Raw genomic sequence first — 16,214 nt, 5'->3', positions numbered from 1 at the left:
AAGACCTTATAAGGTTCCCCTTTCTCAATTTAAAAATATTTATTTATCATAGGCCAGGCTTATGTCATACTTACCCTTTTGATTCTTGATATTCTTATTTTGACAAGACTCTTGAGAAGCTTAAATAGGACTAATTTTCGACGCAACATTCCGTCAGCATTAATGCCGCTGAAATATTAAGAGCCACAAAAAAACACTGGACTAAGAATTTGAAATTACGTGTTGATTGGTTTTTCTTGTTTCTAAATGCTTTTACGTTTCTGACTTATTATTTTGCCACACAACGAATGAAAAATGTTATAAAAAACGTGTTTTAAAAACTTTGATGAACAAAAACTTGTATTTTTTTTTTTTTGGCATTGAGAATTTATAAAACTTTCAAGTAGCTTAGAATTGAGACGTAGTAATTGTTATTATTGAGATTGCAGAACCACATATTAAAGACAAATAAAAAGCTACTTAGATGACAATTAACTTGTCCAAAATTATCTTGGGGCAAAGACAAGAAATTGCTCGACTTGTTGTTCAATTAGGCTGGTGTTTAATTTCTGCCGTTCAAATGGAACTTATGCCTAGCGGGGTATAAATTCTTTAAGGAATCATGCACAGTATAAGTTCCATTTGAGGGACAAAAATTAAGGACCAGTGCAAAGTAGGGCCAATAGTGCAAATGATCCGGTCAAAGAAGCTAAGTACCCAATTTTCTCTACTCGGACCACTTCGTAAAACTTTTGGTGAAACTCACAAATAATCATTTTTCAATATCTTTATGGAGTTTTAAATTTTATGTGTGAAGTTCTAAGATATTGCCATGGATTTTTACATGTGAAATTTCATGATAATAATTATTTTTTATAGATATAACCGAAAAGTAGCCAACATGTGTTAATTTTTCAAAAATTTCCCGGAGATAAAGGCCCTACCTACCAAGTGTGGGCTGGGCTTATAGTCAACCTGTGTGGGCTGCAACATATGGACTATTAGAAGCCCCACACAACATGTAATCCAAAACGGGCAATTTGCAGGATTGGCCTTCGCTGGGGTGGTCTTTAATTTTTAGCCCTCAAAATGGTGGTCTTTAAATTTTGGCCTTCAGGCAGAATTTGCACGGGCAGAAATTCTGCCTGTGTGGCCTAAATTCTGCCTTAAGGCAGAATTTCACTGGATAGATTTGCAAAATTTCAGGCAGAATTTAAGAGGCAAAATTTTGCAAAGTCTGTCTTGCGATTTTTTATTTTTTTTACTGAGCTGGGGTTCGAATCCAGAACCTCGGGGTGTTAGGCAAGGGATAAAACTTAAAGACCACCCCAAATGAAGGGCAATCCACGCAAAAAAAAGATCCAAATTTTTTGTCTTTCCCATACATTTTTTTTGTGCGGATTGTCATTCTCCTTCTTTTGGGGTGGGCTTTAATTTTTGGCCTTCGCTTAAAAAAGTGGCTGAAAATAACCCGAAGTTTTGGGTTCGAACCCCGCTCATTAAACCAAAAAAAAAAAAAAAATTGTAAGGCAAGGTTTTGGGAAAAGTCTGCTTTCATAGGTTGCCTTAGGGAATACTTAAAGCTATGCCAGATGTCGGCCTTATAAGGCAACCTTTGCCAGATCGGGCAGAACTTTAGTTATGCCTTAAAGCAACCTATGCTGCATAAGGCAGACTTTTCCAAAAGTCTTGCCTTGCGATTTTTATTTTTATTTTTATGCTTGAGCCCGGGTTCGAATCCAGAACTTCAGGGTATTCTAGGCGACGGGCAAAAATTAAAGACCACCCCGAATAAGGGGCATTCCTGCGAATTGCCCTTTCCCATAGCATAGTACTGGACTGAGATCTCAGTCGAGGACTTCTGTTAGGTGTATCTATAGTATGCCGGATTCGGCATAACTTTAATTATGTCTTAAGGTAACCTATGCCGCATAAGGCAGACTTTTCCCAAAACCTTGTCTTGCGAATTTTTTATTTTATTTTTATGCTTGAGTCGGGATTCAAACCTAGAACCTCAAGATATTTTAGGCGAAGGACGAAAATTAAAGACCAACAATTTGAGGGGGACAATAATTAAAGACCACCACGAATAAGGGGCATTCAGCGAATTGCCCTTTCCCGTAGCATATTACTAGAGTGAGATCTCAGGCGAGGAATTCTGTTAAGTATCTCTAGTAGGCCAATATGTTAACTGTGCAAACAAATGCAGAATGACTTTGAGGGTCTGCAATTAAAATCAATGCCTATTAGATTTTTTTTGGTTGGATTGTGTAATTTACAATAATGGCCTTTGAGGTGCGTCATTTTGAGCTTTTGACCCCACTTCCCTGTGGTCATGCACATTTGTCCATGAGGCAAGCAGTGAAAAAAAGTCAAGACTACTCGTGTCCAAGGTCATTAGTTATGACTTTCCGGTGGATCAAGTGTTTCTTTTTCGTGAAATCTTCGGCGATGGTCCTTTTTGAGATAGTTGTTAAGTAAGTCATAATTTTCTTATTTCTCTTCCAAATTATGAACCTTTAAATTACGGTCTAAAATTTTCTTTTGAGAAAATTTAAAATCTTATAACGAAACATTATATCACTGTCTAAGTTTTTATAAGTTATTACAAGATTATAAGTTATTACAAACGTTAGACAACATCTAATCTATAAAGTTGAACAATATATATGTAAACATTCAAAAACTATATTTGCACTACTTTTAAAACATAGGGACTATAAAGTAACGTTAAAAGGGACATTTTTATAAACGGGGTTGATAGGTAGACAAGGAATAGGGGTAGGTCACTGTGAAGTGGGGATAAGAGTCTATGAGCCCGTTTGGATTGACTTATAAGTTGCCTATAAGCTTTTTTCGATTTTTTTGAGTGTTTGGCGCCAGCTTAAAGTCATTTTATGCTTAAAATAAGCCCAAAAAATTAATTGAGCCCGTTTGACTTAGCTTATCTAAAGCAGCTTATAAGCTAAAAAATATAAGTTGGACTATCCAACTTATTTTTTTTGACTTATAAACTGCTTTTTTTAAACCCATCCAAACAGGCTCTATATATGAAAGTTTTTTTTTTTCTTTCCATCTAGTGTTTAATATTTGTATTGGGTCTAATTAAATTTAGATAAACTTCGGAAAGTCACATATTTGGGGTAAAGCGCTCCGCTATTCCTCAACCAGCAGGACACAAATATTAACAGTAATTACAACTATGTGGCTATTCTCCAGAAAAATAGAAAAAAAAAAAAGATTTTGCTAGTACAAGAAATGAACTAGCCATTAGGCAATAATCTTTCATTAGCAGCACAAATCTACAATGCCGATTCAGTTTCACTGTTAATCATGCTAAGTTACTACATAAAGTCACTTAACAATCATCTTAATTAGCTGCACTAGTGTGAACATTTTGTCTCCTACAATGAATTTGCATCAATAGGCTAGCAAAAACTAAAAATACTACTACTACTAGTACTATAAGTTTAGTAGAAAAGGGCAGTGTAAAATAATTGGTTCCATGTATCAGGTAGTCCAGGGAGACACCAATGGCTACAATCAGGTTTGTTAGAGTTAATTCTTTGCTGAGAATTGAGATCACCACTGTAGATAGATGGATGTGCATCTTTTCTCATAACTGATAACAATGTTATGTCCAGCAAGAAAGGGGGGTTGTTCATTTCTCTTATTACTGTCTGAATCACATTCGTTTGATCGGAGTCCGAACGCTGGTACGTGCCCGTCATCGGGGTGGTTGTTACGGGGCTAGTCTCCCCGTAACAACTCCCTGTTGATGCACCCGAGTTCCATTCATTCGGGCTGCCAACAAAGAAAATTGACAATAAGTTATAGCAGTATTACCCACACATAGTAGTAAGTGTTGTGGTAGTGCATAATTGTTTTAGTAAATCAGTAGTAGCAAGTGGCATCGCACATGTGGAGGGAGTTTTTCAATTATCTGCTGCCGACAGACAAGGGACGCGGAATAATGCAACTCCCATTATCCCATGTAAGTATAATAAGGAGAAAAAGATCATGTTTGCAGTAAAATAATTAATAATACATGATGGAGTGTGTTTTTACTTAAAGTTTTAACACTTAGTAATGATCAATTACTTTAATTTATAGTCCAAATATAGTACTCCATTAACTAATGTTGTGTAGACATCAAAGATAAATAAGATTTCTCCTCTCATCTAGTCCAACATCTCTCTAGTACTATCTATTCTTCCATAGAATATTTCCTATTCTGTTATAGATTTTTATCTTAATAAAATTAAAAATAAATAGATGGAAATGTCACCCACATTTCTAAATTTTCATGCAAGACATTAAGGCAAAAACTCAGAAATTCAATGTTATTAAGTCCAAGGTGGGGTACTAAAGTAGTAAAAAATACGATGAGTCGATGACAGCTATAGTGGGGGAAAGGCCAGCATAGTTCCAAAAGAGAAATTCAAAGAACGCGACTGCTTCTACTAATAATGCTTTTTAACCCTGACAAGTGACAACCCACAAGGCCAGTAATTTTTGGAGGAATAGAAATTTAAAAAATCTAAGATATTATAAAAATCTTCTTACACAGTTACACTACCAGTATATTTTAACTTGTCCATTTTAAGATAAAAAATTAATGTTTTAATAAAAAATATAATTGCAGAAGAACTTATACTCAATAAAAAAAGAGTTAACGTACTCGTAGTGGGTAGGGGAAATGCCCTGAAAGAAGAGTCTGGTTGTGCTTCTGTCAATATTGGTATCAACCCATCTTGCCCACGTTCTTAACCCTTTCTCCATTGCCTCTAGTGGGTCCATGTCTTCATACATTCTCCCTCCTGCTTCTACGGCGTCCCACCTGCATTTTGCCTCATGTCAATAAGAATCCGAGCCAGAAGTTTATGTATTTTGAATACTGCTCGTTTTAGTTACTGGATTCACAATTAAATATTTATGACATATCTAATAAAATTTTCAATACAAATAGTATAACATCTAAGCAAAAGCTAATGGGATTCGCATTTATTCATATTTAATGGATATACTAATATAACTATTATAAGGTCGCCAAGCAGAAATTACAAAGTTCATCTGCACTCGTACTTAATATTGTTTGATGTCAACAATCTCATCCAACAAGAAAACACAACAAAGCACATACGTTGGTATATGAATCTTGATAAGTTGATTTATACTGTAATTTAACTTGTTTTAAGTAAATTGCCAGTCTTATTTCAAATAACTACTTTCACTTATCATTATGGTTAGTTATAGTAATTTTTTAGGTGATTTGATACTGCACTCTTTTCAAATTTGTGGAAGTGTTTTACAATGTTAATTAGTTCAAAGTCCAAAGTGAACAGAAAAATATGAAAGAAGAGAGGTGGGAAGGAAAGTATACCCTTGGAGAGGGCCTTTGTGAGTCCACCAATGACCAGTATTAAATATCAATACATCCACACCAATCCAAGCATTAGCATTTCCTCTAACATCATCCAATTTTAGCACTCTCTTGCCTTGCACTGTGTCTATGTCCACCAGATATGGTGCTTTGTAATACGAAACAGACACTCCATAATCCTGCATCACACCAGGTTTAATTTAAGGACCAAATCACATAAAAAAATACTAATGCAAATCTCGTTAACAACAATAACAATTACGCCTCAATTCTAAATTACTTCAGACCGCACTTATGAAAATACATTGAGTATGTTGTTGATGTTGCCTCAATCCTAAATTAATTAGAACCCCAATATAAATCCTTTTAGTAATAACTCTCCCGATATTAGTGTAAGCTTACTCATATTCCCAATCCTAAATTCGGATAAAAGAGAAAGATTGTTGTCAAATATAAAATTAATCAATTTATGATGAACCTACAATCAGGGCCGGAGCTAAAGTATAACTTACAACTTACACGTTCGGCTGAACCAAATAGTTTTGGTCCAAGTACTATGCTTGTTTTAAGAAAATACATTGAATATGTACAAATTATTAATTTAGAGTTCAATAACTTAAAAGAACTGGGTAGAATTCAGAATCCTGCAGTCACAAACTTTCAACCCAATTCCAACAAGGCATTTCTCTGAGCTAGAAAGAGGAATAGCTTACCGTTGCATATTAGAACTCATTAAAGCTCTATTATCATCATCATCATTATGTTCAATAAAAGCAATGAGTGAAGCTTCAATAAAAAATACTTGGCAACTGAACATGTTCCCATATGATTTAAATCCTATTACCATTGGGGAAAATATTGGTGAAATTGACATTAAAATGAAGAGTGAAGCCAATACCAGGAACTTGAAAGTAGACATAGGGTAACTCCTTGACATTTGTGTTTGAGCTTTTGGTACATCTGCTGAAATCATACAAATCAACGACTCCCATTGATCCCTCCCTAATGAATCTCCCACAAACATCACTGTTTTCCCTTTCATTTTCAACAGAAACTCAACCCCATTAAACCTACATTCAGCACCAACAAAAAAAAAATAAAAAAAAAATCAAAACTTAGGACCCATTTGCCCATAAATATTTATTCACTTTTTTTCCGAATAATTTTCCGCTTTATTTGAAAATCAGTGTTTGGCCATGAAAAATCTCAAATCCAACTTAACGTTGGAAAACAGCTTATAACCTGTTTTCCAACTCACTTAAGTAAGTTCAAGCACAAACATTGATCTAAATATTCATTGTCAAAAGTATAACCAAGCACAACTCTATCTTCAAGTTTTTGAATCTATGGCCAAATGCCTACTTATTTGGAATAAAAAAAAAATGGAGTTTCAGGTACCTGGGAAGCTCACAATTCGCAGGTTTCCATCGATATTTAAGGTATTCAGTGTCCGGTCGACCGTACAGCTGGCAGTTGAATTGTACATCAACGACTGGGCAAGAAGAAGATTGGTATAATGGGTAAGTTTCGTCGTATACCCATGTACCAATAAACAGAGCACATGGAGTTTGATTTCCTTGAAGAATTGGACTTCTATTGTGATTTGGGTTGTTATTATTGTTGTGGTGGCGTCTTAATAATATTACTGATGAAGCTACATAAAACTGTAATATAACAAGGCATAATGTAGAAGAAGAAGAAGAAGAAGAAGAGAGATGTTTCATTATTGGAGAAATTAAAAAGGGGAGAAAAAAGGTACTTACAAAGTGAAAAAGATAGAGAGAGAAAGCATAGAGAAAAGAGAGAGAGAAAAAGAATGTTGCTTTGTGAATGTATTGTATTACTCATGGGCCTATGGGCGATGGGGAAATGAAGATTTTTGTTGTTGCAGTGTGCATGTGACGATGGCTGACTTGGTTACCGTGTTGAGCTCGTATATTCGAGACCGATTTAAGATTTGAATATTATAAGTTTGAGTTTTAATTTTTATTTATTTGTTTTTATAAAAAAAGTTAACACTTATGTTGATTTCGAGTTGAAATTATTGAATATCGCTAAGCTATATTAGGTCGGTGATAATTAAAATTCAAGATTTTAAGTTAATGTGTTCAAAATCAGAAAGCGCTCTTAGTTAGCTTAGAAGTGGATGTATAATATAAGACTAAAAGGGGAGTTTTTCTCTATTAAGTAATTTTCGCTAGACCTTTAGTTAGTAGTTTAGTTGTTCTCGGAGGAATTCAATCTTCAATCTACGCAATTCGAATAGGAGAGGGACGGTATGTACAAGGCGCCGGAAGAAATTCACCGCCCTATGGTCAAACAACTATTACTTAGCGATTCAAGCTTGTGCAAGTAAGTTGTAGCCTAAAATTCAAATCGTGGAAAAAAAAAATTAAGTTAGTTCACGCTAGCAGCGAAATTGAATCAGACAGCAAGATCGAATAGGCTTATTCCAATTTTATGTTAATAGATTCAATTCTTTATGATAATACATACAAGTTTAATAGGTTGAATTTTTAATTTATTTATTTATAAAATTTGAGCTGAAGATGAACCTTCTGTGGCTGCCTGGTTTTTGGCGGGAAATTGATTTCCCAGTTTTTGATGCTTCATTTAACGACACATATTTAATCACTAAAGATGTTTGCACAAACCTTTGTCATCGGGCAGGCTTGCAGCTTTGATGAGATCTAGCTTCTCAAAAATATAAACAATGTACTTGTGTTTATTCTTAATTAAAAATTCGGAAAAGAGCCAAAGATACCCTTGTACTGTTAGAAAAGGGTTAAATATACCCTTCGTTATATTTTGGATCCAAATATAATCCTGCCGTTATACTATTGATTCAAATATACTCTCCTTCGTTAAAGTTGTCCAAAGTGGACATCTAATCTTTCGTGGCACTAACATTTGATAAGGTGCCACGTGGCATGTCACCTCAACACCCCTAACTCATTTTATCCTCCCCTCTATTTGTTATTCCACCACTAAAATTTATTTTCTCCTCCACGACCATTGCCACTATTAAGAGAAAAAGAACAAATAACGAGGGGAGACATATGAATTTGAGGTAGTGGCGGATCCTCCTTGCTGATGATTCATCGAAATTAGCGCATTTTTTCATATTTTGATGAATTATCTGGGTATTAATTTTTATTTCCTTTTTTTTTTTTTGAGAAATAAGGTTGAGCATTAATCTCTGAACCTGAGTATAATCGTTTCTGGCTGGTTGCTAGGTTCACAGTTTAGTTGGCGCGACTAATGACCCTTAGCTATGAATTATGCTACATAATATAGTTCAGTTTGCTGCCAATGGGAACATCATTTTAAGACTAAAGACAAATTGTCAAATTCTGCAGTTGTAACTTTGAGTGCTATCCCCTTCCTGCAACACGATCTGCTATCTGTTTGATGACCCTTATTAGGTTTGTTAATCTTGAAAATGGAACAGAATAAATGTGAATTTCTTTAGTTGAAACTGAACGTGTGGCTATTAATCAAACTGCATTTTGGTTGATCAATTTCTTTTTAATTCGTAAAAAGACTATCTTTAACATATTTTGAAATTGTCATTAGTGAGAGTTGTAGGTTTTTATGTATCTACCGAAATATAACGGCAGTAATGGTGGCAGTGATGGTGGAGGAGAAGGAAATTTTAGTGATGGAATAACAAATAGAGGGGAGGAGTAAAATGGATTAGGGGTATTGAGGTGACATGCCACGTGAGCCATGTAGGATTGAATGTCCACTATAAATAACTTTAACGGAGGAGGAGTATATTTGATTCTTTCTCAATAGTACCGGGATATATTTGGCCATTTTCCGTTAAAAATTCTTGTATTGACATAGAACAAAATTGTTTGCACATGTGGACCAAATTTATTTTGTCTCTAGGATAAGGTGTGTGAACCACGCGAAGAAAATTTGTTAACTAAAAATGAATTCTCTGAATACGAATTCCCATATTAAAATAGTCTCTATCATGTTAGGAACTTGTTCTTTTTTCTTTGCCGTTAATAGTCCATATTATAAAATTAGTCTGATTTCAATTTGCAATTACAAACACATAACCAAATTTTAAGTCATCCGCTAACACTTTGAGGCAGTGACCATGAACTACTAGTATATAAATATATAAATAAATAAATAAATAAATAAATAAATAGAAAGTTAAATACACACATGTTTGGTATAGAGGAAAATATTTTTAAATTTCTATGTTTGATTGGTTAAAAATATATTTTTCTTATAAAATAAGTTCATTAGCATCAGAAAAATGAGTTCCCGGATAGAAGTAGGAAAAATAAGTTTTTAAGTGTTATTTCATATAAATTTTCTTCTCCTCGCTACTCCCCAACCCCAACACCCGCGGCCATCACCCCCAACCCCAACCCCTTGCCCGCCATAGCCCATAACACATTTCCCGTCCCTACTCCTCCCCCGACCCCACCAACGCCTCACCCCCACCACTCATAGTAATTGCCTACATTATATAAATATCTTTGGGATAGTATTTTCTGTTTACATATTAAAACCAGAAAATAAATAAAAAGTTCAGAAAAACAGTTTCAGTGGATTTTTTTTTTTCTTTCACCTTAAAAATATGAAAAGAAAGCAAGGGTGGGGAGGGGTTCATCTCGTCTGTAAATTGGGGCATTGGCAATGGGGCCCTGAAATATTGGACACCTCTATCAAACTTCGTTAGAAGTAAAGGAATTCACGTTTCTTGCTACAATAAAACAAAACCAAGCATAAATCACACTTCCTATTCCAATAACGAAAAAAAAGGGGAAAAAAAAAATGAAAGACCAAACAAAAAGGATAACTTGTGAATGGTTAATGTTCTTTGCTTTGCTTCTGGAACAAACACAGAACTTCATACCTATTTTGACATGGGATGCATAACTCCATGTCGAATCTTTGAACTTATTTGAGTTAAGAGGTAACATACTGAAAGAGATTAATTCCGTGATTATTCTCATTGATGGAATTGGTAAATATATCATAGTTACAATGTCCTATTAGGATACAAAATATACTAACCTAAATTAGAAGATTTACAAAATATTCTATGACTACATATTTACATTATCTATCACACCCCCGCAGTCGAAACGGGAGGTTTACGAACGCTGAGACTGTCCCGAAAATCCTCAAATAAGACCTGTGGCAGTCCTTTAGTGAAAATATCGGCGAGCTGATATCGGGACGGAACATGAAGGACACGTACTTGGCCGCGCGCCACCTTCTCACGAACAAAATGGATATCCATCTCGATGTGCTTGGTGCGCTGATGTTGGACTGGATTCCCTGACAAGTAAATAGCACTGACATTATCGCAATACACCAAAGTAGCCTTAGGGACTGGACAATGTAGCTCCAAGAGTAGGTTACGTAGCCAGCATGATTCAGAGACAACATTAGCAACCCCCCTATATTCTGCTTCCGCACTGGAGCGGGAAAGAGTAGGTTGGCGTTTGGATGACCAAGATATCAAATTATCTCCCAAAAACACGCAATAACCTGACGTTGAACATCGTGTGTCGGGACATCCCTCCCCAGTCAGCATCAGTATATGAAACCAAATCAGTAACCGAAGATGGATAGAGATGCAAACCATGATCAAGAGTACCCTGAATATACCGAATAATCCGTTTAAGAGCAAGCATATGCGTATCTCGTGGAGCATGCATATGAAGACAAATCTGCTGCACGGCATAAGAAATATCCGGTCTGGTGAAGGTAAGATACTGAAGATCACCTGCAAGACTCCGGAAATGAGTGGGATCGTCACAAAGATCGCCAGAAGCGGTACTGACCTTCGGTTTAGTGTCAACCGGAGTGGAAGAAGGCTTACACGAGGACATGCCTGCACGCTCAATAATCTCCGTAGCATAACTACGTTGTGAAAGAAACATACCACCCTTGTGACGGGTCACCGCGATGCCAAGAAAATAATTCAAAGAACCTAGGTCCTTCATTGCAAATTCTGAGCCAAGAAGATCCATAATCGAACAGCGGAGAGTATCCGAAGAAGCAGTAAGAATAATATCATCCACATATAGTAAAAGGTAAGCCAAGTCGGGACCTTTGCTGTAGATGAACAATGAGTTGTCGGACCTGCTATTAACAAAACCAATGGAATAAACAAAGTCAGCAAATCTTTTATACCAAGCTCTCGGTGCTTGTTTAAGCCCGTATAAGGACTTGCGCAACAAGCACACATAATCGGGATGAGATGGGTCTCGAAAACCCATCGGCTGATGCATATATACTGTCTCCTTGAGCTCGCCATGAAGAAATGCATTTTTGACATCCAACTGATGAATGGGCCAATGCTTAGAGAGAGCTAGACTTAAAACAGTGCGAATCGTAGCTGGCTTTACGACCGGACTGAAAGTCTCACCACAATCAATGCCAACCTGCTGCGTTTTGCCATCACCTACAAGACGGGCTTTATGCCTCTCAAAATCACCATTAGACTTTTCTTTATGAGTAAAAATCCATATAGACCGAATAACATTCACATTAGGTGGACGGGGTACCAACTCCCACGTCTTATTTTTAATAAGAGCATTATATTCATCATTCATGGCCAATTTCCAATTCGGGTCACGTAGCGCATCTAACGGATTACGAGGTATGGGGGATCTGGTAACTGCCGTATGTAGATTAAATGGGTGCTTGGGCTTAAAGATCCCGCGCTGACTACGAGTGACCATGCGCGTTTGGGTAGGGGCTGCTGTATAGGAGGAGTAGTGGTGGAGTTTGGTGGGCTGTTGGCAAGCTGGTTGGGCATATGTGCGGGCTGGTCTAGCGTGGAGGACGGGAGACGCTGCTGCCCAGCCGAAGGTGGCGTGGGCAGCTGGCCTAGAGCAGGCGGAAAACCACTGGGCAGCGGGGGAGGGGGACACGGCTGCGGTGGAGAGGGACTGGTGGCGAGATGACGGATCAAGTAAGGTGAAAAACCATCATCAAGGAAGTTATACGAGGTGGGAGTGGAAGTGTGGATTTTAGAGAACGGAAATTGAGTCTCATCAAACAACACGTGACGACAAATAATGATTTTATTTGAGGATAAATCAAAGCATTTGTAGCCACGATGGCTTGGTGGATATCCCAAAAAGACACATGGAGTTGACCGAGGTTGCAACTTGTGAATATTAGTAGACGGAAAGAGGGGATAACATAAACACCCAAAGACCCGGAGATGAGAATAAGATGGTTTCCGTTGATAAAGGACTTCTAAAGGGGATTTGTGACCCAACAACTTGCTTGGTAGAATATTAAGGAGATAAGTTGCCATTTGCAATGCATGATGCCAAAACGATGGAGGAATTGAGGCATGAGCAAGAAGAGTGCGGATGACATTATTGATTGAACGAATTTTTCTTTCGGCTTTCCCATTTTGAGAGGACGTATGAGGACATGAAAGACGGAAAGACATCCCATTGGACGCACAAAATTTGCCGAATTGACCATTATCATATTCTTTCCCATTATCGCATTGGACATTTTTGATAGGACGTTCAAATTGAGTAAGGATATGGGACTTAAACTCTATGAATTTTGAGTAAACCTCAGATTTTCTAGCCAAAGGGAAAGTCCACAAAAAATTAGTAAAATCATCCAAGAACAAAACATAACAACGATGCCCCATAGAGCTCAAAATGGGAGACGTCCACAAATCACTATGAATAATGTCAAACGGAAATAAAGTCTCGGAAATAGAACTAGCAAAAGGCAACTTAACATGTTTACCAAGAACGCAAGAATGACAAATACTAGATGAACTAGAACTATTACATTCAATGCTTTTATTGTGCCTAAGAAAATCCAAAATAGAAGCTCCCGGGTGGCCCAAACGATCATGCCAACGCGTAGAAGACAAGGCAGCAAAAGTTGATGGTGAATGGAAGTGGTGTTTGAGGGTGGACAATGGATAAAGAGCACCCCTACTATTACATCTCATGATAGCCATCCCCGTTAGGAAATCCTTCACAGAAAACCCATAAGGATCAAATTCAACACTTACAGAGTTATCAGTAGTAAATTTACGAACCGATATTAAATTCTTTATGAGTTTTGGAGCAAGAAGGACATTATTTAATAACAATGGAGGGTTCGGGGGAGGCAATTTAGCACGACCACAACCTCGAATTGGAATTGACTTACCATCACCAACAACAATGCCAGTATTATGATCGCTCAAATTAAAATAAGACGAGAGAGTACCTTTTGTGGATGTCATATGGGATGTGGCGCCGGTATCCATATACCAATTTGGATCAGGTTGGCTCAACGTCATCGTGTGCATAGCAGATTCAATATCAGTCGGAGTCCACGGCGTCGTTGGGCCTGCTGCTGCAAACGCCTGTTGCTGTGGTCGCGAGCCCAATATTCCAGGTTGGGCCATCGACCTGCCACCGAAAGAAGGTGGTTGCGGCTGCCACTGCTGCTGTGGCCGAGCCCACTACTGGGTGGGATACGGGCAAGGGGGAGCCCATTGCGGCATCCACCCCCATGGCCACAGTGAAGAGGACTGCTGCCACTGCTGTAGTGGTGAAGAGGACTGCTGCCACTGCTGCTGCATGGGGGCCTGCTGCCGGTCACGACCACCATGGCGACGGTGTGCATTGCCGCCGCCAGAACCACGGCCACCGCCGTTATTTTTCCCGCCGCTAGAGCCACGATTTTTGTGTTTATTTTTGCCCCTATGATGGTGTGCACGACCAGAATGTTCCATAGGAGTGGAGTCATCAAACTCACGTTGGGAATTAGCCACCATAGCCGAGGGCGAGTCATCATGCATTTCAGCCAACGCCTTTTCCTCAAGGCACAGACTTGACCGAGCTTCGGAGAATGATGGAAGAGGCTTACTTTGTCGGATGTAGGTGCCCACATTCTTGTACGCTTCGGTGAGGCCAGCCACCATTTGAAGAACGAGGTGGTTGTCGGTCACCGGAGCCCCCACGCTCTTGAGTTGATCGGCCAAGGTCTTGAGTCGTTGACAATACGCCGAAGCGTTTGGAAAATCCCGCAACTTGACATGAGAGAAATCATGTTCAAATGCAACGACACGGGAGTTTTTGTTGTCTTGAAAAAGATTACGGAGGCGATCCCAAGCCTCCTTCGCCGATAGATCTTCTTCAATGATCGTATGCAATAAGTCCGTGGAGATGGTTGCATACACCCATTGAAGTACCATGGCATCCAAGGTGGACCACAACTCCTTTTCTTCGTTGGTGGAAGGAGCTTTCTCTTTTCCGGTCGGGAGAATATGGGAAAGGACACGATGAGACCGGGCATGAAGCTTGAATAATTCGGCCCAAGCCGAATAATGATCCGTTTCCATCTCAAGAACGATAGGAATGTGATTCTTGATGTTGGAGACAGCCATAGCAGGATGAAACTTGGTGTCTGCCATTGAAGGAGAGCAAGAAGGTGGACGGAAAAGGAGAAAAAAGAAGGAAGGGGACGACGGAAAAAAATTAGGGTAGCGGAAGAGGAAGAAAGAAAACCCTAGTATCTGATACCATGAAAGAGATTAATTCCGTGATTATTCTCATTGATGGAATTGGTAAATATACCATAGTTACAATGTCCTATTAGGATACAAAATATACTAACCTAAATTAGAAGATTTACAAAATATTCTATGACTACATATTTACATTATCTATCACATACTTTATCTTATTATTTAAATCAAGACCTAGTTTTTTATTTCTTAAACTAGCTCCTGGAACAATCTTTAATTTAAATTTAAATTTAAATTTAAATTTCAGGACGAATTGATTATCTCCAAGTTTCGGTATTCTGTTTATCTTTCTTTTGTATTGACTATTAAGTCACTAAATCATTTGATAATGACCTATCTGAACAGTATGCTTGCATTTTTAAGTAAAAAAATAGGTATCTTATGATAAGCACTTTACATAATCATCAGTTGGGACCCTAATCAAAAGAAAGAGAACCACGAAGTATAGTCAGAGGATTCATCATATTAGCTAATTAATACGCTGGTTGCGAGCCTGCCCATGATTGTATATGTAAATTGCTTATCATAAGACATCCAACATGCGTTTAGAAATTAAAAAAATATGTGAATTTGAAAAAAAGTTGAAACAAGGTGTTTGAAAGTTAAATTTATGTTTCGATATGTATTTAACTTGAGAAAAAATAGAAGCTTTGTGAGTGGATTTTTTTTTTAAAAATTCCGTGGATGACAGAGTGTCATGAGGGCAGATTTAATATATGGGTTCGGCCGAATTCTGATTCAAACTCTGTATATATTTTAAGAAACTCATTAATATGTACCTTTTTCCAAGTAGAGATTCAGGACCCCTCAGAGACCCTTGTCTATGGCTATCGGCTACCTCTCTTGGTTGCTAAGGCACTGACATTTTTTTGAGAGGAGAATCCAGAATCCAGAGTGAGTCAGATGATTTAGAATGAGGAAGAACGAAGGGGAGTGTACGCCATGCAAATTGCGTCCATGCATCTCAACAGAAAGTCCATAATTTAGAGTCAGAGGATTTAGAATGAGGAAGAAAGGAGGAGAGTGTAGGCCCCTACAAATTGCATCATGCATTAAAAAAAGGAAGAACAAAGTGAGAATCCAGAATCTAGAGTCAAAAGATTTAGAATGAGGGGAGTGTAGGCCCCGCAAATTGCTTCTCCTGGTCTCTCCATTCTAACAATTAATGGAGGAGAATAATTGACAAGGTTCGTGATACCTGACAATGCAAAACCTTTCAATAGAAGAACTTCTACTCTAGATTAATCACGATAATCTGAAATGAACTTGCTCTAGACAAAACCAAATATTTCCATTCTTGGAAGCTGAGAG

General features: G+C 37.8%; 1 protein-coding gene across 1 annotated transcript; it reads right to left on the bottom strand.

Moving 5' to 3' along the window:
• Positions 1 to 3,238: 3,238 nt before the first annotated feature.
• On the bottom strand, positions 3,239 to 7,195 carry LOC132606299 (protein PMR5-like). The gene is made up of 5 exons (XM_060319744.1): positions 6,761 to 7,195; positions 6,261 to 6,432; positions 5,363 to 5,541; positions 4,661 to 4,819; positions 3,239 to 3,783 (listed from the first exon to the last, which is right to left on the bottom strand). Exons 1-5 carry the CDS (start codon positions 7,084 to 7,086, stop codon positions 3,450 to 3,452), a joined length of 1,170 nt encoding a protein of 389 aa, XP_060175727.1. The 5' UTR covers positions 7,087 to 7,195; the 3' UTR covers positions 3,239 to 3,449.
• Between the last annotated feature and the right edge of the window lie 9,019 nt (positions 7,196 to 16,214).

This window comes from Lycium barbarum, chromosome 1, assembly GCF_019175385.1.
Source record: "Lycium barbarum isolate Lr01 chromosome 1, ASM1917538v2, whole genome shotgun sequence".
Taxonomy (NCBI): domain Eukaryota; kingdom Viridiplantae; phylum Streptophyta; class Magnoliopsida; order Solanales; family Solanaceae; genus Lycium; species Lycium barbarum.
This window is presented reverse-complemented; position numbering and strand designations above follow the sequence as displayed.

Bases quoted from the DNA above. Each gene is read 5' to 3' on its own strand.
- LOC132606299 (XM_060319744.1), bottom strand. From the start codon at position 7,086: ATGAAACATCTCTCTTCTTCTTCTTCTTCTTCTTCTACATTATGCCTT. The intron at 5,542-6,260 runs GTATTGGCTTCA...GGTGTGATGCAG, and splicing joins TGTCTACTTTCAAGTTCCTG to GATTATGGAGTGTCTGTTTC. The intron at 4,820-5,362 runs GTATACTTTCCT...GGCAAAATGCAG, and splicing joins CACAAAGGCCCTCTCCAAGG to GTGGGACGCCGTAGAAGCAG.